The sequence below is a fragment of the Cyrtonyx montezumae genome, unplaced genomic scaffold (assembly GCF_038088225.1).
Source record: "Cyrtonyx montezumae isolate F1298 unplaced genomic scaffold, pur_monq_1.0 scaffold_3, whole genome shotgun sequence".
Taxonomy (NCBI): domain Eukaryota; kingdom Metazoa; phylum Chordata; class Aves; order Galliformes; family Odontophoridae; genus Cyrtonyx; species Cyrtonyx montezumae.
The window spans coordinates 85,718,950-85,743,278 of record NW_027072034.1 but is presented as its reverse complement, the minus strand read 5'-3'; the positions used below and the strand labels follow the sequence as shown (position 1 = coordinate 85,743,278).

At 43.5% G+C, this 24,329-nt stretch overlaps 1 protein-coding gene and 1 non-coding gene across 2 annotated transcripts; both read right to left on the bottom strand.

Annotated features, from left to right (window-relative positions):
• Positions 1 to 333: 333 nt before the first annotated feature.
• On the bottom strand, positions 334 to 24,261 carry NCAPD2 (non-SMC condensin I complex subunit D2). Its single transcript, XM_065742161.1, has 31 exons — positions 24,127 to 24,261; positions 23,918 to 23,993; positions 23,772 to 23,830; positions 23,135 to 23,316; positions 22,555 to 22,694; positions 22,109 to 22,236; positions 21,899 to 22,022; positions 21,666 to 21,813; positions 20,900 to 21,097; positions 20,230 to 20,364; positions 19,611 to 19,692; positions 18,830 to 19,007; positions 18,477 to 18,598; positions 17,227 to 17,448; positions 15,282 to 15,456; positions 13,863 to 13,947; positions 13,577 to 13,710; positions 12,035 to 12,167; positions 10,376 to 10,460; positions 10,111 to 10,272; positions 9,638 to 9,867; positions 8,535 to 8,646; positions 8,103 to 8,226; positions 7,759 to 7,914; positions 7,374 to 7,551; positions 6,297 to 6,391; positions 3,619 to 3,699; positions 1,516 to 1,702; positions 1,143 to 1,269; positions 867 to 1,022; positions 334 to 478 (listed from the first exon to the last, which is right to left on the bottom strand). The coding sequence occupies exons 1-31, from the start codon at positions 24,248 to 24,250 to the stop codon at positions 396 to 398; spliced, it is 4,221 nt and encodes a 1,406-aa protein (XP_065598233.1). The 5' UTR covers positions 24,251 to 24,261; the 3' UTR covers positions 334 to 395.
• On the bottom strand, positions 23,391 to 23,711 carry LOC136053389 (small nucleolar RNA U85). The gene has a single exon (XR_010622649.1). It is a non-coding gene; the product is annotated as a small nucleolar RNA U85 (small nucleolar RNA).
• Positions 24,262 to 24,329: the final 68 nt, after the last annotated feature.

Here is a 24,329-nt window from a genome sequence, read left to right as displayed (position 1 = left end):
TACTTGTGTAACAAGTGCCAAAGTTGTCTAACTTTGAGAAAAGTAATTCTGGGCTTTAAAAACAAACAAAAAAACCTGATCTGTATTTTCTTTCCTACTCATGTTACATGTTTCCCACTCAGGTTGCACAGTCAGCTTCTGCCTTCCACTATTCCACACCTTTTCATTGAGGTCTGTTCTGGAAAAGATGCAGGTAACTTCCCCTCAAAGTCCCACTGCTCTCTGCAGAGCAAGAGCCCCCAAAACTACCGAAACACAAAAGGGCCTAAACCCAGTGTGACTTCCCGTTTTGTCTTCAATTAAAGCACTATGAAATTACTGGGTAATTCAGACAAGAGAAGATGACTGCTACAAAAATCAAGCTTTATTTTTAAAGATGGTGGCAGATGGTTCCCTCAGCGCAGCCGCCGGGTTGAAGACCTGGTGATGGGAGTTGTTTTGGTGGGGGTTTCTTCCTCTCTTAATTCTGCCGATAGCTCTGAGAGGGTAAAGTGTGTCAACAAGCAGCACTCCACTGCCTTGAGCAGAGAAGCCTGCATGCAGCCCTCAATCCCCACGTGCCCTCTCTCCCCCTTCCAGAGGAATTGCAGAATGCCCTGGGTTGAAAGGAACCTTAACTATCATCCAGTTCCAACCCTTTGCAGGAGCGCCATCCACTAGATCAAGTGTAATATGACCAGAATGATAAAGTTTCTTTCATTCATTTCAGGATAAAGATAGGAAGAAATTTAGGTTTTAAACTCACCTGGCAGTGCAGAATCACTGACAATGTTTCTCCACCAAGCTCTCACCCTTGATATACTAAATCTCCAGTCCTTCTCCACCTCTCTGCTTTTACTTCTGAACATACATGCCTAATGCCTTACCATTCTCAGAGCTGTTCTCTTCATCACTGGAGAAGGTGATAACAGTTCTTTTGTGCGTTTTCTGGGCGCGTTTCTTATTTCGGAGTGCTTTGGGCCGAGGTGTGACAAAATCATCATCATCCCTGTTGGCTGTGCTCAGGGGCTGGTGGCGGCAGCCTGCTGAGAAAAAAGGAAAGGTAGCAGCCTTCTGTCTGTAAGGGTGAGGAAAACTCCCTAGGTATCTCAGCTGGGCTGAAAGATCAGGGGAAAACTGCAGTCCCAACAAGAGGAAGATACCTGCTGTTGGTTTTCGCTTGGTTGGCTCTGGCATTGGAGTTTTACCACCTTCCTGGCATGTATCTAATGAATCCATCCCTCGGTTATGGCAGGCAAATAGCTTCTGCTCCAGCTCTTCAGCCAAAGCCTGGAGTAGTTGTAACAGCAGCAGCAAAAAAAAAAAAAAAAAAAAAAACCAACAGAGAGAAGCATTATGTCCATGGAAATTCTGGAGCAGGAGATGACTATGCCATAGTCTATACCAGGACCCCCAATAAATCATTGAGGCTAAAAAGCAGCCTGTTTAACACTGGGAACTGCAAAGCTTTCCAATCAGTGTGTTTATAAAGCACTTGTTTCCCACACCTGGATGCTTCCCACCCACCATCCTTACTTTAGTCTCAGGTTTGCTGGGTGCTCTGCGGAATCGAACCAGCACAGCTTGGAAATAGCTATAGACAGCTGGGTCTTGGAGCTTGTCTGCAAAGCAGTCAAAGTTGTCCTGCAGCTTGTGAAGGCCCCGCTCCGAGATGGGCAGCAGAGAAAGGCAGTGGGACAGATCCCGATACTGACGCTCGTTTCTGGGAAAGACAAAGATCGCCCACAGCTCATATGAAAAGGAGCACGTAAAGATGAGCACATCCTATTTAGAACTATACAGCGTGTGGGGATAAGGCATTCCAGAAGGAGAAAACACCTGTGTAGAATATGAGATTTAATGTTGTTCATTTACAGGGTGCCGCACCAAACCAACCACTGTATCCCACAAAAATACTGACTTAGTGTCTCTTAGAAACACGAAGGCTTCACTGTTAAGGAACAGTCACTTGTTGGAAAATATCAGAAGTTATTGCTGGCTAGGAGGAGAAGCATGCAGTAATATAAGGGCTCTTCTTGAAGGGCCTTATTTCAAATAAAAAGCAAAACAAAAACCTGGCTGCTCACTTTTGTGTTTCTGAGACTGTCTAAAGCAGAGGTCGTACTTGAAAGTGTCTCTCCTGTTCAGTTACAGGCAGGAAGGACATTTTCATTACGATATAAAGCAAACAAACAAACAGCAACTGCTGTGTCAAAGGACAGTGAGGTCCAGTTTCTCGTGAAAGTTACAAGAAACAAATAATTAAAAAATAAAATCCAAACTTAAGTCTTTAATGCAGATCACTGAGACAGAACGGGAGTAAAACAGTAGGTCAAAGTCCCTCTTACACGTATGTACAAAACAGTGGGCTTGCAAATATACTCAGGATGTACTGTCCAAACAGTCAGACAGAGGAAAAAAGCTGCAGCATCCAGGTGTTAAATGTGGAAACATCTCAATGATAGTTGGCATGTTGCTGATTAGAACTCCAGAAACCCTAAGGATGGCGGCTGCAAAGTCTTTCCTGATAAGCGCCTGTACTAGCCTTGAATAAGAGCCTTGCTCTAGCATTAGCTCTAGTGTGGACCAAACCAATCATCTTTGTGATACAACGGTGACATTACGACAGCGTAGCAAAAGCTAGACATGTTACAGCCAGAAGGATCTTTACAAGTGTGGGCTTAAGACCTCACCACTGCTCCTAGGATGAAATTTTGAGAGAGAGGACACTTTCTACTCCAGCTCAGGGAACAAAATCCAAATATTTCTCAGGAATATGCAACTGCCCGAGGCAGCTGAGTTGGTCACATGCCCAGGCACCATGTACAAACAACCAAAATAAGCAGATACAGATTTAACCTCAGGGGCAAAGTCACAATTGTGGAAATGGAACACCACAGGAATGGGGGAATGTCGGGTGCACCAAATCCAGTAGAAGATAAAGATAACAAAGAAAATATTTGGCAGAGGTAGATTCATTTCTTCTATCTTTTTTTCTTGAGAAAAAAAAACAGTGAAGATACAGCTTGATGAGCAAAGGGAAAGAAGCACCAACCAAAAAAAAAGTAAAAAAAAAAAAAAAAAAAGTTTCCAGAAGGCAAAGATACCCCTGATGGACAGGATGGCTCTGGACTATTATACTCTTTAATCAGCACCATGAACAAGGCATGTTCATCTTGCAGATGGAGCAGAGCAAAGACATAAAACATGTCATGTGGCACAAGCACTCAAACAAGAAAACGGTCAGAACTGAGCAGCCTGCCCACACAGAACAAGGAGGGGACAGATAAAGGGATCCCAGCTCTCAGTTTAACATACTCTTTTAGCTGAGGTGCCCGTGGAGAAGGACAACAGAGGTGAATAAAAGCCATCCTGGGGGTGTGTATCCTTGCCTAGCTGTAAGTAATGCAGATCTAAGTTCCCACAAAAACTTTACCCTTAAGAAAGATGAGAGGGGTAGAGGGCCCAAAGAGTCATAGAATGTCCTGGGTTGGAAGGGATCTTAATGATCATCCAGTTCCAATCCTTTGCCATGGGCAGAGTTACCACCTACTAGATCATGGTGTAATAAGACCAGGATAAGTTTTTTTCCATGTATTTTAGGAGAAAGATAGGAAGAAATTTAGAATTTAAACTCACCTGGCAGTCCGGAATCTTTGACAAAGTTTCTCCACCAAGCTCTCCGTCTGTTTGTCTTTTGTAATATATGAGAAGAGATGTCTGTAAAGGAAAAACATAGTAAAGCTGAAAGCCAAGAGAAGAAATCCCATTTCTAACTTCATGGCTTGCTTGCAGCTCTCCTACATCAGCTGGGTGGTTCTCCAAATGTGAAGACTAGAGACTCAGACTTTGTTCAGGAGAAGCTATAAGCATATAATATGTTTTAAGTTGTAATCACAGTCCCTGTTGGGGGACAGCTGTTAAAATAATTATAACTGCATGTATGTCAAGAAGCACCTGCATAAGATGAAATACAGCTAGCAATACAGCTAAAGCAAGGACTCTTGCAGGTCTGGAGTGAGAATTGCTTGTGTGTGTGACATAGGTGGTTGCAGAAAAGGCTGCAGTGCCTATTTCTGCTCAGCTCCTTCCATCCAGTTTTAAGAGAAGCAACGCCTCCAGCTGGTCTCCCCACTTCAGAGCTGTGCTACAGACCAGTATGTCTGAAAAGGCAGACTGTACCAGGCGTGGGATGGCATGCAGACTTCCTTTTCTCAAAAACTATTATTTTGCTGAAGGCACGTTGCTATAACTTTTCATCAATGCAGAAGTGGACGTTATTTTACAGTAAAGTGGGAACAAAGCTGAACAGAGCTGAAACATCAACCTGATCCCACATTTTTCTCAGCTTCTTGAGGAATACAACTACACTGACTTTAAGACAGTTAAGTACTCCTATGTTTCACAGACAGTCTTACAGAAGCTATTGGATAACTGAATTCCCTGTACCAAAAAGCTACCTCAAACAGCCCCTCTCCCTGCTTTTTCCTCTACCAACATTTCTGTTCACTTATTCTCAGTCAAGTTGCTGCTGGCTTTAAGGTAGCTGCTACAAGTACATCCTTGTTTGGTGTTTTTCACGCCTACAGCCACCATCACACCAAGCTCTTTTCTTTTAAGCTATAGAACTGACACACTATCCTCAACACTCCTCCCCTGCATTTGTTCCATTTTCATTCCATCTTTCCTTAATTTAAGCAACCCAGATTGTGACAGCATTCTAGCCAAGGCCTCACCAGCACTATCAGCACTTTCTATACAGAAGGCAGAAATAAATTGTTAAAATAGCAAGTGGAGTGAATCTCTTGCTAACTTTAGCCATACCTTTACAGCAGGGATTGAACAATTTCTAAACACTCGTTGATATATTTTGTTCTGCTAGTTTTTGAGGTAGTTATTACTGCAGTTCTCATTCTCAATTAATTAGTCCTTTAACAGCAAAACTTCCCCGGCTTATTATCAATCTGCAGACACTGATTTCTTTTCTACACGTCTGTTTTGGTAAGTACCCTTGGATTATAAGCCACCCTTCCTCCCAGCTTGTGCCTTTGAGTTGAACTAGATCCTCTCCATAATGCAAGCACTTCATATAATACTATGACGTGGAAAAATAGTTCAGTTTCAACTACTTCCTTCTTTCCCATTTGAAGAATTTGAAGTGGTATGCTAGCTGGTGCAGGTCTGACACAATTCTCTTCTGAATTAATTAGCTGTACAGTAATTTGACTTCTGCCTACTTCCTTAAACCACTACCTTTTCTCTTGCTACACACTTCTATTTCTCTCCCTGTATATTGTGGAAGGCAGAAAGATCAATCTATATCTGTCTTGACCACACGACCCCTGCCCATCCTCAATGCAAGTGCCAAACTTAATCATCTCTCTCAGTGAGAACACCTCCAGTTTGACACTTATTAAAGACCATACTAAGAATTCCACAACTACCTCCCATAAATTAATCTTAGCTTCACTGGTAGGCTTTTTCTGAGCTTTGCAATTCCTGCCTGTTCAAAATTCCATCCCTCTTCCTAAATGCAGTGGAATCTCATGGACAGAAAGACTCCAGCCAAAAATCACTGGAAGTTTTTCCCTGCAGCAACAGCAATACCTGCCCAGCACTCGCCTCTGCAATCCACATGGATTCAAGCAACTCAGAAAATCACTTATGGGGCCAAGTCTCACATACTAACAGAACATTTTTGTAATTCACCACTGAAGACATTTGATGGGAGACAGGTTAAGTATTCCAAAAAGAAATAATGGAAACCAGATTATTTATTCTGTTTATGAGCAACTGAAGCCATCATCAAATTTCTATGCCATGGAGAGTAAGGGTTTCTAGAAAAAAAAGCAAAGAAGTCACCCCACCCCACCAACCAACACCCAGATCCGTTACTTTATCTATAGCTATTAAATGTTATTAAAACTGCTTGCAAAAACCCAGTAGATCACCAAAATAACAAAGAAGGCAGATCTTTAAAAATCTGTTCACTCCTCCTGAAGCTGGCTGGGTTCCCACAAATAAACCAAACTTTTAAAATCTCTAGAGGGAACATCATTTTGAATGAGCTAGTGAAAACTTCCTGGAGCTTTTCCTGCACCCCCACTGAGGTGGCTTTAGATTGGCTCCCCCTGGGATGACCTCCCTTTCAGATGCAGATTGTGAAAAAAGTCAGATTGAGGAGGAGAGAAAAAGCATTTTTGTATGCCACTATAATTTGTTCTGCAGATTTGGCACCTGTTTGCTCAAATGCAGTCCTAGCCACAACAGACTTTGCTAACCTTAAATTAACTTGTTTAATTTGAGATTTTTCATACCTCATTATGGTGTGGAAGGATTCTTCATCTACGCCGCAGTCAGGATCTGAGAGACGGCTGATCATGTCTGGAAGCAGGTTATAGATGGCGTTATCCTGCGTGGGACACAAGGTTCTACGTGAGATAAAGAATTAGGAATGACAGCTTGAACCAAGACAAATAAGCTGTTTGCTTAAAATTACCATTTTACCCCCACACAAAGCTACTGATTGAAAGCATCAGCTTCTTGAAATGAGCTGTAAACAGCCAGCCAAACCTATGTGGGGCTACTCTACTAAAGCTAAGGACCTGACAACAACTGTGACCCTCTGTCAGCCTTGGATGCAGTTTCTTTACATCCTTGTCATCTCCCAGCACAAAGATATTCTGGAAGGAAGCATACAGAACAGTTCAGCTCAAGGAATTGCCTCTCGCCTTGCTGGAAAAGACTCAACCCAAATTCCCAATGCTTATAGGCAGTTTAGTCACAGACAATGCAGAGGCAGAAAACCAGTACAGCAGGGCTTATGTTTTAACAGAGCAAGCCAAGAGAGTAAAGCTCCAGCATCACTGCCACCTCTTAGGCAGTAAATATCAAACTCTGAAGAGCCTTCAGCAGCCTTCATGATGAATAAGCAGCACATGGGGTAATACTGCTATGGCTCCTACCTGCCTGGACAGTAACTGCTTCAGTTTAAGTATCTCCATGTCACACAGCCAGGAATAACCTTGAAAGGTCTCAGATGGTGCACTGCCTGAGCCTGAAGTCAGGGAACTCTTACAAGGCATATAGATGAACTGCAGAAATAAAACCCTGTTCCCAAGCCCATACTAGATGTGCTAAAGTAAGCAGGTGAACAAAGCACTGGTTTGGGGCCTGCCTTCTGACATGAACGGATGAGCTCGAACTTGAAAACATCAAAACTCATTTTGCAAAATACCCTGCTTCTACCCTCATTTAGGCAGCACAGAATAACAGCAGATAGACCCCCTACACCAACACACCTCACCTGGGACTCCAAACTCTCATGTCATTGACCAAACCCTTACGAGCCCCGTGCCATTCTTATGAACTAAGAATCATGAGCATCCACTTGCCTTGTTGGAGAGTTCATTGAAAAAGTTCTGAGCCACTCCCACAATTGCTTCCTCTGGGTCTATAAGCAGAGTTGCCATCTCACTCACTTGGCCTTTCACCTTCACCATGTCTTTGAGGATGAGGTGAGTCATCACCACTGCAGCTGTCTGCCTCACGCTTTGACAGGGATCTCGCAATCTGGCAGAAGCAAACAGTTAATACAGAAGGCAGCTGAGCTTCTCTTAAGTTAACAGCACCTGTGACAGCCTATTCCACAAGCCAGTTCTGTTGTCTCCCTCCACTGATGCCTTCAAATTTGGTTTCCTCCTTCCAGAAGCCGAGTGTCACCCTCCCATTGTGCTCTTATCACCTGTCCTCCTCTGCTAGCAGTAACCACAGCATTACCTGGCATACAGATGTGGTGTCCATGGCTCCACGTGATTGGGGAAACGGATGGCCAGATCTCCTGCTGCAATAATGAGGTTGGATCTCACAACAGGCAGAGGGGACTTCTCCATCATAGTGAAGAGCAGGCGCAAGTGGGAGTCACAGAACTCAGAGCTGGCAGGATAGGGTACCAAAAAGAAGGCCAAAATCAGTAACTGAATTCTAGTCTCTGATACTAGAGAGACAACAAGTGTTTTCTCTTTTGTGTGTGTTTTCTTTTTTTTTCCTCTTCTCCACAAAGAAGTTGCAACATTTAATGCACTTAGGTGCTGATGAAGCTGGTAAGAGAACATCAGCATTACCTGATCATGCAGACTTTGCCAAGAGTCAGAGCTGCAGCAGCTCTAAGTGCCGAATCACTGTAGAGCCCAGGGTTGTTGCAGATCCTGAGCACCAGTGGAACAAAAGCAGAAAACAGGTGCTTCTCTAGATAGTGGGGATGAAAGCAACAGATATGTGAGCACTGTTCAAGCATAATTCCAAGAACAATCACAGAATTTATGGCAGAATTCCTGCAGTCTGTGCGAGCTGGATAACTCACTTTTGCCACTGAAAAACTACTCCCAGAGAAGCAGAACAAAGAAAGAACCTACAATGAAACTGACACCGAAGAAAAATGGCGGTGTTTGTTTATGAAGGAAACAGCCTCCCCCTCTCTAGATGCGTTACCCACCCCTCCCATTCTCTCACACATGGCAGATGGAACCTGTGCTCTTCCGTGGAGTCATACTTACCATCTAGAAGTTCTGTCTCACAAATACTGCGGATGAGCTCAGCCTCAGTGTCATCAGCAGATGCTCCCACGAGGCCCAGCTCCTCCTCTATAGTGGTATCATTTTCTGTGCTCTGTGCAGAAAAAATGGTTGTAAAAAGAGGTGATGGGCAATGATAATCCTTTCCTTCACATCTTAGTTGAGAGGTACAATGCATACCCCCAGTAGCATGACAAGAGTCTGGAAGAACAGACTAACAGAGAATTCTGTAACTTGCTTTTCTGTGAGAAATAAATGAAGCTGTGAAAGGTAGTCCAGGATTTGCTAGTCCATGTGCCAATAGTGCACCAAAGAAAGCCTAAGTTACTGAAGCTACTAAACTGAGATAGAAATAAGATACCTAGCATCAGTGCCTGAGTCAAATACAACTTGAGGGACATGCAAATCCCAAAAGCAAAGAAAATCAAAACAGCCTTTGAATTTCTGGTCTGAGCAAGATTACAGGAACATTATAGCAAAGAAAAACAACAAAAGAGAAGAAAAGAGACACAGGCATTGCTTAGGGGTTCAAATCTGCAGCCAACTGCTACTTCTGGGAAAATCTCATAGTACCTTTCCCCCTTCTGTGGGAAATAATAGTGACTCATAAGCACAGCAGATGCGAGAAAGTACAAACTTCTCTGGACACAGCAGTGTATCCATCTAATACAGACTGGAAGCCTAGGGAGATGATTTTTTCTTCTGTTCTTATTCAAATAAGCCAACTTCACTGGGAAACACCCTGTAGCAGAACCGGGTGTGGATCAAGCCTCTGGAAATCCTTTTACAAAACTCAGTGCAAAAACGCGTGTTCACTCTTCACCACTAGTAGCAATTGCAAATATTGCAATACTAATAAAGGAGGTGATGGATAGAGAGGAAACTTAAGATGGCAAACCCAGTCGGCTTATTGCCCTTTGCTTCCTCCCCCCTGCCTGTTCCAAATCCAAGAATAGCTGGAGTTGCACTTAACAGGATCTCCCTGTCAATCCTTAACAAATTCACATGCACTAGGAGTTTGCTGTGGCAGTAGCTGGGATATTAGAAGAGCTCACAGGAAAACGAACAATCCACCAAGTTCTCACCCGAGCTCTCTGCTTTTTCTTGCTGCTGCTGTCAGAACGCTCTTTATGCTGCTTGGTCTTCTGCTCCTCCATGAGGACACGGCGCCTGCGCAGCTCCATGCTCACAGACACTTCCAAATGCGCTACCTGTTGCAGTGCCACCTGTCCCACAAGGGACACCAGGTGCAGCAGCAGGAACGTGGGGAGACTGCTAGCACCATCAGAGACTTTGCTGGGAGAAGACTCTGACTCTAGTGGAGAAAAATTATTGCAGTTCAGCATTGATATGGAATCTACGTGTATCGGTTACTGCCCAGCCCCAGTAACTGTATAACCCACTTCCGTGCTTCACAGACCCCTTCATAGCACTTACATTCCTCCATGCCAGCATCTCTACTAGCCCCAACTCTTCTCCCACACTTATCCCAGACCACCCAATCACAGCACCAGAAACTATGGGTACAGATTTGCTTCACCAGCTTTTTTTCCCTCACCCTCGTTCTGCCCATCAGACTCCTGCAGATTCTCCAGAGCTTTCTGGCTGCACACCTGCAGGATGTGAGCACATATCTTCTCTGGCCCTTCTGCTAGCTGGTAGATGAGCGCTACTGCTGCCTCCATGAAGGGGATCCAGTGACTGCTTGGCTGGGCAAAGCCTGATGAGAAAAGGAAGTTATGTACCACATGGAGCAGCTACAACACAGGCTGTCTCACAGCCCAACTCCACCTCCTCCAAACCTGCTGCTGACTTGAGCTTACCATTACTCACAGCCTCACTCAGGCACACAAACAGCGCTTGATCCTGTGGCAGTCGAAATGGGACATTGTTCTTCTCCTCTGCTGGCTGCAGAGAGAAATTACTTACTCCCACCACATAACAGAACACCCCCATGCCCTCCCTGGCTCTTCATTTTGCCATGTGCACAAAATCAAAAGCCTGTTAGGCCTGTGGCAGGGACATCCAGCACCTCAACACACAACAGGGACGTTACCGTCACTTTTTATGACATGGTGACAGCACTGGGCAGATTTAAAGCTTGTCCCAGCCACAATTCCAAGCCAAGCCAGAAAGTTCTACTATTTCACTTTTAATCAAAACAACCTTTGAAATCTTAAAATGACTCTAAAACTGATGTTACTTTGGTTCTTCATTTTCCATAATGAATGAAAAAAAGAGGAAGACCTGTAGAGTTATCAATGGTAAATCAAGAAGGTGCTGTTGCCTTTGAGTACTCCAAAACCATAAGGCTTTGCTTAAAAGAAAAACATCACTAGAGTTAACAGAGGATGGCTTTGGATCAAAAATCACCTCACACGTAATGCTGATACAAATGCCCTGTACCAGTCCCACTACATATGAGCTTGGGAAGTAAGACAACTCTGAGAATTACTAAACAAAGAATGACAATGCCTGGGATAGCCCAGCACGTGTGTGAGTTTCTGACAGACATATCTGATTAAAACAAGCTACTGCTTCAGATTTGTCAGCTTTCAGTAGCTGGAAGCAAAATTTCTCAGTTTACTACAATCTTATTCTCAATTATGAACCTCTTGTTTGGGGCAGGAGCAGAAGAGCTTCCACAATTATTCAAGTATCAGTCCCTTCTCATACATGTAACTACAGCGTTAAATCAACTTAAAATTTAAATATCCTGAAAATAGTTGTAATTCAGAGTGCTGTAACATACATTAATTCACAGAGGTCCTGCAGTCGTGTCCCTAGCAGAAGGGGCAAAACCAGAATGACTGTGATGTTTGGAGGAGGGCTGCTTTCATGCTGCAGCTCCTGAATTAAAATACCCTAAATGCTTGAGCTAAAAACAGGAGAAAAAAAAAAAGTTTTTCCCCTAGTGCATTAAGAACTATAAATTGCTCTTCAACAAAGAAAGCGTCTGATAGGCCACCAGTTATAACATGAATGCGTTTGAAAACCTGTCATGTTTTATATTCAGCCATACAGTCAACAACTCTCAAATATCAATTAACACGGGGGCAAAAGAATCACAACACCAGAAAATATCAGTAGAGGAAAGTGCTTCATGGTTGAGGAGACATAAATCAGCTTAGAATGGGGAGTCTGAGCAAGAGAACTGGAAGGAAAACAGATTTTCTTGTGCACTGAACTCTTTTCTAATTTGAATTCAACAGTTGCCTAATGAAAATATTTTTATTGCATGTTCAGTGATGTGTGATAAGCTTTCCAGACAGTGCTGCTGAATGGTCTCAACCTATCTCATTTAAAAAAAAAAAAAAAAAAAACCCACCCAAAAACGAACAACAAAAAAAATCCCGATCAAATTAAAACAAAAAAAGTTTGTAATGATAAAAGTTCTCTTTCCTCAATGTAAACTCCGTTCCCTGCTTCTCTGTTACTGAGTAACCATTACAGTGACTGCAAGGACAAACTAAGAGCTTTACCTTAGAATTACTGGCAAATTTGGAGATTGCATTGCATACTTCTTCTGCCAAGCGATAGTCTTCATACACCTTCTCAGTCAGCCCTACTCTCACCAAAACCTCCAGGTTGCTGCCTATGATCTCTGGCTTCCCTCTATGGAACGGAAGGGCAGAGGAATTACATGAGGTGCTGATGAAACTTTACAGTAAATATCCACAACCAAGAGAAATAATCCCTGCGCCTTGCAGAAGGCAGTCATTCAAGTAGGAAAAAACAACAAACAAAACCAATTGACTCCAGGTACAGCTATAGGGGCAGTACGTACTCCACAGAAGACAGGATAATCTATATACCCCACTGTGTATATGTAGTTATCCTAACTGGGCAAAATTGGGCATAATGACTTTCTGTAAAGAAAAGAAACGCTCTGTTGTTCTTCCTTGTCAGAAAGAAGTACAACTTAAAAGCCTAAGACAAAAATGTTGCTAAGAAGGAGAGTCCAGCAGTTCAGGACTGGCAGAAGGCAGCACTTCCTACCCTGATGGAGCAAAGGTGAAGGAAGCTGCAGTTAACAAAAAAAAAAAACAAAAACAACCAACCAACCTCTTCCCCCATCTTCCTCTCATCCTGCAATACTAGACCTGGTCTGAGGAACATACAGTTAACTAGTTGAAGAGGGTAAGAGTATCTACTGTATTTAAATAGGGAATCTAATAACAAACATAATTGGCATATCTAAGACAAATGCAAAATCACTCCTTTCAGCAAATTTCTGGAGAAGAAATCACTGCTTTTATTTCACAAACATAGCCATGGACTTGGCACAGGATGCCTTATAAATCTACAGCCTTGTGGATATCCCATATTTTAGAGAGTACATACATTCTGAATTTATGCTTACAGTTATACTGCAAGCACATGGGATGGAGTGGTAGAAATATCACGAGAGGAATAACTAGTACATTAATTGTGGAATTGCCTGTAGGTTCCAGAAATGGCTCTCACTGTAGAGCCAAGATCTTTCAGACCATCATCATCCAGGATTATTTTTAATTGATAAAGGACTGAAGTAGGAAGAACAAGAAGAAATGAGCAGGTATGCTTAACATCCAAGGGTTACTAGGTTGAGAAATGAAGGAAATTAAGTTATAAAGTTATAAATATTTAAACTAAATAAATTATAGTGTAATTACAATCGCTCTTTGCCCACAGAAAGAGAAGCAGATTAATTTCCCCATCATGCTAAAGCTCTAGGCATCTCTATTCAGTAGCTTCTCCCAGTTCTTATCAAAACACAAAGTGCCCAACTGTGGCATGGTAAATCCTGAAGTGGGATGGATATTTAGGACACAAAGAAGGTACCATGACCACACTTATTCAGAGACTGCTGTTGGAACACTGCAAAACTGCATTTAATTCTAAGCTTCATCACCCCATGGTCTGGTTACTATTTTTGAGGCTACACAACCCCAGGCCAGCTGATCCTGCACCCAGCTGTTCACTAAAGATTAACTCTCCCTGCATCTTCCCACTCCCAGGATCATGCTGGGCCCTGGGCTCACCGTGCCATCATCCCCAGCAGCATCACAGCTGCACGACGTTCCAGTGGTGAGCACTGGGATTTTTCTGCGAACCGTTCCCAAAGCAGCTGGATCACAGCAGGTTTTATTTCATCTTTCTGCACAAACTCTGAGATCTGGGGAAAAAAAACGCAATAAAACAAGCAGGGAAAGCCAGAGGAGGGAGGACTTCAGTAAAAACAGCATATTGAGTGCTGTTTTCATATAACATATAACAAAGATCTATAAGAAAGTGTGCAATCTACACTCAGACAAAACAAATACTCACTATTTCTTCTAAGCATTGTATTGTTCCTAATGATGCATCCACCATGATGAGGGAGAGAGAACACACCAGGTTCTGGGCCCTGGCCCTTTGAAAAGTTAAAAAAAAAAGTTAAGAAGGAACTGTTGTGATTACTTGTCTATTCAGAGAGCTGAGGACAACTTTTAGATAACAGATCTGTTCCTTGGGGACAAGAAAACTTCTCCCTCTACGAGCTAGTGTTTTCAGAGTCACCTAGCTCAAGTTCCAGTGCACACAGCACGAGCTCAAAAGTCTACTGCTACTACTGATGCTCTGCACGAATTCCTGACAGCAGGCTATGACCAGCCACTTTCCAGTTCCTTCTCAACCACTACTCATTAGAGTGTAAGAAATTCCAAAACTATCTACAAACAAATAAGGATAGGGTTCAAACTGCAGGAGAGCCATATCTGGTCAATACAACCAAGCAGCAGCAAGGAGCAGGGGTGCTATCTGTTGCCTTAAACAAACGTGCACATGGACAAGAGTTGGAAAAAGAAGCAAGCACTGTGCTACAGAAAAGATACTGCTCCTCTTTACAAGCAAGCATGGTAGAGCACCCCGACATCCCCTCCCAGATCCTCAATAAGGTTCAGCAACAAAGAAATGCCATCACTACAGAATGAAATACAAACTGACATGCATGTGAAAGCACCAGAATCATCATTTAAAAAAAAACCGCCTTATGCAGTGTCAAGGATAAAGAAACAGCAAATAGCAAAAAAAAAAACAAGGACATAAGCGAAACAAGAAAACCAGTAAACACTGAGGAATTTGTTGTTTAGATGAGGAGCAAAATCCTACACTCAGATAAGACCACAGCATGCATGACTCGTCAGCAAAAACTAAGGTTAGGTATCAGAAAGATAGCTCAAAGTTTAGACGACATTGTATACCATTCCACTTATCCTCAACCCAATGACAGACAATATTATAGCCATAAGAAACCCAAAATAAAGGAACAAACACTGGGCTAAAAGCTTGCGCAAGGAGGGCAGAGCATTATGTTTCCAAGACACAGGACCCATCCTTAACAGCCAGCTTCCTAAGGGGCTGAAACACTTGTCCAAAAAATCAGCTTATTGCTGCCATCAAGAGTGCAACTGACATGACAAATATTCAGTAGCTGACACCACCACGCTGACTCTACACAGCCCATTTGAGCAGATTCCTCCAGGTGCAGTGCTTTATGTGAGAGTGAAACTTAGGAGAAAGTTCAACATGAGTGCCTGATACGTTTCATTTAAAGTAACGTCACAGCATTGCTTTCTGTGAGTTCCCATACAGAGCTCTGCTACATTAATTTTTCTAGACACGAATACATACAGGACATGTTTCTGTTGGAACAGAAAGAAAAAACAAAACAAAACAAAAAAGACTTCTGTTTAGGACAACCCATACCTCTCAGAATCCCCACTGGGGCTCAGGTAGAGCTGCCTGTAGGCGTTCAGCACAGCCTCCTTGATACCAGGCTCTTTTGACCACACCAGGGGAAGCATCCTGCGGACTCCAAGCAGTGCCTGGGGCACACCGAACTTTGAGACTGTCACAAAGAACTCAATGGCTTCCTGAACAACTGCAGAGGAAAGAACAGCTGCATTAGCACAGTTCCTTCCTTATCATTATTAAAGAGGCCATTAAGACAAATTCATAGGCATAATGCTCTCATAGCTAGCCCTAGAAACGTCCAAGATCATGCTACCATCTGCAGATGGCTTAAGTCAGAATAGGGTCACTACTACAAATATATGTCCTGGAGTAAACAGGTGAGTTAACAATATTAGAGCTAAATGCCATATTTGAGAAAGACTGCTTGTTTGCTGCATATAAGAAACAATGTATTTAATTTTAAGTTGGCTACTCCTGAAAATATACTCCCCAGCCTCCTGTTCTTTAGCAAGAAAAAAAAAAAGCCCATAGAGCACATTCACAAGAAAGCCACAGCAAGGACTAGAGGGTCTGTTCTGCCAACAGTTTATCAATAGAGTTTGATCTCTGCATAAATGGGAGCTTGTAACAGTATGGGCAGAATGAGATCTCAGTAAAGAAACAGTGCTCTTACCAGACATGAAAGTATTTGTATTTAGACAACTGGTATGTGTTTGCTGCACCTAGTCATGCCAGAAGGCACACTTGCACAGAAATATAAACTTATGTCTTTAATTCTTAAATCCTTAATAAAAAACAGAATAAAATCCAAGTGCACACATCCCTTAGTCCCACTCAACACCACAGCAGAACACTCTCCAAATGGAGACAAGGTCTCAAAATATGCTTCCATTGACTGGTTGTCTAACTTGCTTTCCTCACACTACAGAATAGGACAAAAGCTAGCAAAAAAAACCTGAGCAACCAAAAAAGACCCCACAAACCAACCAAAAATCAGGCACTGAAATACCAGGTGAGGGGCATGCATTTAGCTTTAAACTGCAAAGGACCTACGAAGATGCTGATGCAAGAGTTCATTCTTGTGCGTAATCACCTAACAGCATCCAAACCTTGATAAGGAAACCTGCTTTCTTAGTATGGATAAAATAAGAGTAATTAGTACAAAGTCATCATAGGTCAAGCCCCAGAAACATCTGCACAATGCTTTATTGTCCAGGCCTACCTGCACCCCAGAGCTACAGGAGTGGTTGGCAAGTGGAAAGAGGAGTGAGAGGAAAGTGAGAGGAGAGAGTTGCACCCAGTCTCTACCCCAAGGGTGCTGATTCACAACAAGCACATTCATATTAAAAATCAGTAGCTGAAGTAACCCAAAGGACTGCTCATCACTTCACATTTGTAGTGAAAGTACAGCACTGAAGATGACCAGGCCACAGGACCTGTTGATAAGTACCATTTTTAGCTATGGAATAAAGTTTAAGAAAAGGTGAAGTTAATTAGACACGCTGCCTGGTTCTTCTCTTTAGCCTGTTGTAACACTTGACATTGCAACAAGGCACCAAGTAAGAAACAGAACACAGCTTCCTTGAACACACTTACTTCAGAAGAGCTGCAGCTGAGATTCTCTCTCACAAGAGAGGAAAACCTACATAAATGTAGTCACCTGGTCACTTTTTTTTTTTTGCTTGATTGTATTTTTTCCTTTATCTTGATATTTAAAAATTTGGCTCCTACACATGCCTAAAAAACCCACTTTCACCCTAATGCAAATCTCTCACAATGCCCATTGTAGATGGTGCCTGCTGTTCCAGTATTGCAGTGCCTGCAACGTCTGCTCAGTGAACAGCAGCTCTTCCAACCTTTCCCCAGAGCTACACCACTCCTACGTCTGCTCCCCAGCAACAGGACAAACCTGGAAACTATAAACACAGGAAAAAAAGGCCCTATGGCTGTTACACACCTGAAATGGAATTTTCATACATCAGCTTGCTGATCAGGCTCAGGGCTTCAGTGATTTTCACTGAGAAGTTGTAAGCATCCTGTAGATACTGCACCAACATCTCCTGTTTGACCAGCTCCATTTGTGGCTGCTCTTGAGGCTGCTCTTCCAGCACAGCTTCTTCAAGTGTAAGACTACTACTGTCACATGGAGAATCCTCACTTTTCTCACCTGGGCATAAACCTGCACAGCATGAACACTTATTTGTTAACAGTACTGAAGGTATAAGAGAAACAGGCACGGTTCAGGGCATTTTAATTCTTCTCACTCCACCCCTTTCTGACATTAAAGTCAGGAGATTTACAAAAAAAAGTAACAAAAAGAGCCCAGAACAAACCCAGCCCAAATACAGACACACTCTGCCATCAGACTTAGCTACAAAGATAACATCTCAGCATATCACAAAGCAAACTCCAGCACTACAACACAGCACATCATGTATCAACTAAGACAGGAGGAAAAAAGCATGGTCCAGTTTACCTAAATACCGTAAAAACACTAAAGAGGTTAATTTGATCTTAACACCTCCCCAAAGGTGGATGAGGACCTAAAAGAGAATCAGGACAGAGTAGGCAAAAACTACTACTCTTGTAGCAGCTTGTACAAGTTCAGGGAGCTGATTAAGTTAAAAAGATTATTTAGAATGTAGCATTTTTTAAATTATTTTATTTATTTTTTTTTACAGAAATGAGCTGCAGAGAATAAGCTTGGAGACCTTATTCTTAAACAATTACAAAAGACAAAGCATGCAAAGTCTTAAAATATGGCAAGAGTGAACCTAAAGAAGCAAGACTTTGCTTGAATCTGATACTTGTGAAGGCCTTTAAGGGTGAGCATTATGTGCCACCACCTGTTCAGGAAGCAGAACTCCACACAAATCCAGACAGGACAGAAGTGCATGAGTAACATTGGCTTCACTCCCTTCAGCAGATCCAGTGCACATTAAAGCATTAGAAGCACACTTACAGTAGGAATATGAATTTGTTCCCACCAGAACTGAAATACTGGGACTAGTGTGATGCAGACAAGAGGCCAGGCATGAGACAGTGATCTACAGATGGCGCAACTCTGAACTGCTGAGTACACACATACTGGGATGTATACTGAGGCCCACAGTTTGAAAGAACAGATGTAGCATTCCAGACACTTTTGATTTACTTCTAGCAACAGAATAAATACAGGGAAAAGACAGACCAAGCTGCTGTAGTTACCTGTGTAAAGTCTCTTCAGAATACCCAGGATTGTTGCCTCCTCATTTTCCTCCTTAGGGCTACTGAAGGGCTCCTGCCCCTGGAAGTGCCACAGTGCTTTTTGCGTAAGGCGAACTGCACTCCTGGTCAATGATGGTGCCCAACAGAACACCAGTAACCGATTAGTGCAGAATATAAGGGAAACCATCCAACTTTGCCCTGAACGCCTGGGAAAGCCAGGTGTTCCTGCCAGCACATCGTATCAGGTGCCCATGTCAATCCCTTCCCATTGAGTAATGTTACTGGAAATCATGCATTTACTCTGAAGCTCAAACCTTCCTTGAATAGAACAAGAGATAGCAGAGCCTTCTTACTTGTAATTCAGCTTCCTCAGCAGCCCAGTGATTCGCTCTGATGTACCCTCTGCTGTTTCTTCAACTTCCAGCACTTCCTCATCTTCCTCTTCCTGCAGTGATTGAAGGACCTGCTGTGCAGCAGCCCTCACTTCTGGTAGCATTGCTTCCCATTCTTCTTCTGGGGCAATTCTTGGAGCTATAAAGAAATAACAGAGAGTGAGGAACGGAGGCAATTCAAATGATAACTTAAACGGGGAAAGAAACTCATCTGGAAGTTAGGAATCATAGGCTTTTTTTCTCAGGCAGTCACTATCCCATTGCTGATCCCACCTAGACTGGAATATCATTAGGTAAGAACTCATGGAATTAAAAAGATCACTAAGGGTAAAAATGACAGAGGGCCATCATTTGCTATTTACTCGTCTCTAGACAGAAGGTCCAAGGCTAAACAAGTTGAAATTAATATCTGGCCAAACTCCTGGCAGAAGCTGTCCTTGAATGGCTGACAATGGAAGCCTGAGAGGATGTTTGTCCATATTTTAAGTTCTCACCCTGAGAATAACACTGTTGACCTCACTATGGATATTCATACGGTCCTTTTACTGCACCGTGACATGAAGACTTTTTTGAGTTTATCCCGAGTTGTGTAGCCTCACTGTCTCACATGAGTAAGATCTGAGACAAAAGCTACTGCAACCTGGGAGAAAGAGTAAGATGAGGAAAAATAAGCCCTGAGTGAAATTCCTACTTGATAAGAGTACAAGTTACACCCTGTGAATGGGAAAAAGAAAGAAATTACCTGCTTCTCTGCAACAATCCTTCATTTCTTGCAGCTTCTGCATCTCTTTCTTGAGAGGTTCAGCCAAATCACTACAGCTCAACTGAAAATGACAAGAAGAAAATAAGAAATGCGTTATTTATCCAATTTTTCCAAAATTCTCCTTATTCTATTTCCTTAGAATTATCAATCACTTCAGAAAACCCTGATTTTGGAAACTGAAGTAGCGAACTCTGGCCACCATACTAGACACTGTAAAATGCCAGTCTGAGGCTCAGAAACTCAAGAGGAGGAACAGATGAACATAAAGACCTGCAGCACTGCATAGAATATTCTAAAGCCTAATTCTGGTCCCAAGAAAAGAAATCCCACAGTGAATTCACATCAAACTGCTGCAGGTTTTTCCACTATCAAGACCACAGCCATCTTGGCCCTGCATACCTACTGACTACAGTGACTGAAGACCCAGATCGTGAGATCTGAAGAACAGAAAACTCAGACAGCTCCCATTTGCATAATCAAAACCTGTGCCTTTGTTAAAGGGCCAACATGGAAAGACCACTGCCTTGTCCATGACATACCGCAGACACTCAGCCTGCAAACACATATTTAGCATATCCACCCTGTTAATAGCAATTACCTTGCAAGAATAGGGATTATTGGACAAAAACGCAGCCAGGAGCTGGATGGCATTTTTAACTACCACCACAGATTTGTCTTTGAGACGCCCGACAGCCAGCGATACGACACACAGGAACTGAGTCAAAGGCAGGACCTAGTACACAATGAAAGTTTAAACAAAGTTATCAAGAACCCCTAGAAATTCTGAAGAAAGTTTTCCTGCAGACAAATTAATATACACACATGCTGTTCTACTTGTGGCTTGCATATGAGAAGGCACAGATTACAGATTCATAGAAAAATCGGTCAGCAGGGACGTCCATACATCTTCTAGTCCGAGATGTGTTGAAAGCAAGGACTTACAGAAGGTTACCAAAGATTCTATTGAGAAGATTCTGAGAAGAGAGATGCTTTCCCATAGTAGTGTCCAGAAAGAGCTTGTGTAATGAGCTCTTCCTTCTATTCTGTTACTAATAAGACCTAAAACCATATAATTTCCCTGGCTCCATCAACCTCATGATCTTTGGTCTCTCGGGAAAAGAGAACAACAGATACTTTACTACACACAGACAGTATCTTTCTCAGTTCCACTTGCATCTCTGCAAACAAAGATCAGTGACAGAAATTCCCTTAGAAACAGATCAGGGGAGGAGAAGACAGAGCCAGAGCAGTTTTCCCAACAAACTCACCTTGTCCTGAACAATTCGAGTGAAAAGTTGCAGTACCCGACTGCGCACAAATCCATTGATGTCACAGATGTGGGCCTGCAGTGTGTTCAGGAAATGGTCCCGAGTACCACGGGCAGCTTCTTCCAGCTGGTCACCATTCAGCACCTGTAGCAGCACTTCTGCCATAGCTGACAAAATGGCATTTCGCATCATGTAATTCTGCAAAAAGACGAGTTGGTGAACCAGGAACAGAGAATAAAATAAAGTACTACTTTGTATTCCAAGGGAGAACAACAGGCCAGAATTTGGGCCTTCTAACTCTCAAGCTCCAGCCTTAACTGAATTTCTTCATTCCAAAGTTTGTATTGACCTTGGTTGAACGTGGCTGTGCCTGCAAGACTGAGCAATCCAGCCCTGCCATCCAGCTAGGTCTGACACGAAAGCAAGGACTAATACGAAAAACACCAGGTTTTCAAGGGCACTTTACTAAAAAGTAACATGACGAAAGTCATTAAAGTGACTTGGTACTGAAGAATAAAGGACAGCAGACTGATCTGACAGCAGTCAGACCTCTCTGGTTCTCAGCTGCCTGGAAGCAACAGCTAGAAAGTAGGTGTCATGGTGTGCATTTTCTGTGCATGTTTTAGGGAAGGGCATGACATGTTCCATAAGGCAGGTTTAGGCTACTTGATCCCTTTGAAAGACATTCTGCTTTCAAAAAGAAAAATCAGACAGCGGTACTTCTTCTGCTTGTCTTCTATGGAAAGATAATATTTTGCAAACATACCTCACCATCCAAGTGACGCAGCAGAACACTCATGTTGGATAGCACCAGTGCAGGAATTTGTTCAGACAGCTCAGTTATGAAGACAGAATAACCCTTGATTCCAGAAGTATCACGAGCCAGCTCTTGTGGACATTTCTGTCCAATTTCCCTGCACAGAAAAACAAGACAAGGAAAAGGGCCCCTCAGGTTGCTAGGTAGGGGTAGAAGAAGAAATCTTGGTGCATTTTTCTCACCTCAGCAGTTCACCCACTATGCTTTTCAGTCCATATTCTGTAGCCCAGAGAGTCACAGCCTGAGCAAACACTGGGGCTACATGTTCAAAGTGCTGCAGCATCTGTGTGATCTTCAGAGTAGCACCTTTTGACAAGAAGAAGGAGAAAAAGAGGTTAAGGAAAGTACCTGGGAACAGCTTCCAGAAAAAGAGAGAAAAAGCATGAACTCACTGAAAATGTGATCATAATGAGTCAAAGCTGTAGCGAGCAGATGCATTGCTGCTTCTCGTGTGGCCCGATACTTCTGAAGGCCAATATTTGAATTCTCCAGTATACGGTAAGAGCATCCTGTCAGTAAGCTAAAACCAGAGCGAAGAGACAATCAACTTCACTACTGCAGTTTGCACTGACACTATTCTAGCAAACTGCAGTAAGTACACACTAGATACATCTTTCTCTTGAACCAGGAAGATTATTTAGGAAACTGAGCAACAAACATCTGAGTTGTACATGAGGAAGTGATTCCTCAACAGCTCACTTTTGCCTCAGCCTACTCAGTCTCCAAAATTATGACCCTGCAGAGGGCTGTAATACCACCTCACTTGCAGATTTACAATTAACACCTTCTTCCCACACCTACACTGACTCCATCCCACTATTTCTAAGGCCTCCCTTACTTGACAAGCTCTTCTTCCACCACCAAACCATTCCAAAGTTGACGGAGATCCAGCTGCAGCAACTGTGTGAGCAGCCGTAAAAGCAGTTCCCTCTCATCTTCCCATGAGAATCCAGAGACCTTGGTGCGGTTTTTCTTGTTCTAAAAGGAAAGTTATGCAATGCAATCCATCAATAGTCTGAAGAAGAACAAAACCCACCATCGCCATCCTGTTTCCCTTGAAATGAAAATGGCTGTTAACTCTAAAGTATTGAGAGGCATACCATTAGATGCACAAGAAATTTATATGCCCGCATCAAGTGACCACTGTTGTCTGAACACAGAAGGGAACTCAAGAAAATACTGACAGCCAGGTAGCCACTAAAGAATGAAACTGAAGCCTGGACATTTTAATCTCTGCTGATGCTTAGACGCACATCTAGCTGTCTTACAAAAAGGATTTCACAGAACTCCATATTAGACATTCCTTTTCCCAGCATCATGCTTAAACAAACCCAGCTATACTCTTTGACATAAAGCTCAGCAAGCTTACAGACTTTCTACATTCATCGTCTTGTTTTCTCTCCAGTTCTCTTACCTACCTTTCCAGCAGGATCCACCTCCACCAAACCATTCTTGAAGGCTTCCATTTCAAAGGCTTCCAACAGGCCAGACAGTAAATAGCAGTTCATCTTAAGAGCATTGAGGTGAGCATTGCGGTCTGCATGGCTCAGCCCAGAATCACTCAAAATAGTAGAAAGCTCATTGGAATGATGGGTCACCACTGGAGAAAGACAGAAAAAGTTGAATGTTCTTGGCCAGGTTCCTCAGCCATCCTCTCTGTTTGAGACTTAGAGCAGCCATCAGATTACCAAAGATGTGTGCTCACATCTCACCAGCTGTAACATGGGCTGCCCCCTCCAACCAAAACCTCAAAGGCACTTTCCCATCCTGTTTCCCAGTCACCAGTCAGCTCCCAGAAGCACTTGATTGGAGCTGACATGTCCCAAGGATTTATTTCCCTGGGACACGGGGAAGGGGATTTTCTGTCGGCCTGCCCTTACAGCAAACAAGCACAGCTCTGCATTGTCCACCAAGATTACAGACCCATATAACGGAATGGGCTGAAGGAGCATCCCAGCTGGTTGAGTCACATTAGCCTTTATATCATCATTGAGCTGCTGCCTGGGAGCAACCTCCCAGTGACTCCAGTTTTGTCTAGAGATAACAAACGCCTACCTTGCATCATCAGCTCCAGGGCATCCTCCTTGGCAGCGGCCCCCAGGGCTCTGAAGTGGCTGCAGGGCAAGCACAGCTTATCAGGGCAGCAAGTAAACGCCGCAGGGAAGAGGTGACAGCTCTGGGCCCCTCCATTTTCTACTTACCGCAGCAGGCTGTAAACGGTGTCGAAGTGCTGCAACACAGCCAACGCACCCTGCGCCCGGAAGGCAGCCTGGAAGGCTAAGAGGAGACGAGGAGAGGGTGAGCGAGGAGATGCCGGCGGGGTCTGGCCTGACGGCGCCTGCTCGGCCCGGGCTTAGGCCGGCCGGGCCTCGTAGGGCCTAGCCCGTTAGGGGAAGGGCTCGGGCCTTACCGGCGATGGCGGGCGGCAGCTCACGGACCGACAGCACCTCCTGCACGACATAATGACGCGAGCTATCTCCCCGCAGCAGGTCGTCGGCGGCAAGAGGCAGCTGGAACTCGCACAACGCCGCCATAACCCCACACAGCACCGCTACCTTCACAGCAACTCGAAACCGCGCGCGCGGAACACGCTCGCCCCGCCCTATTTCCCCT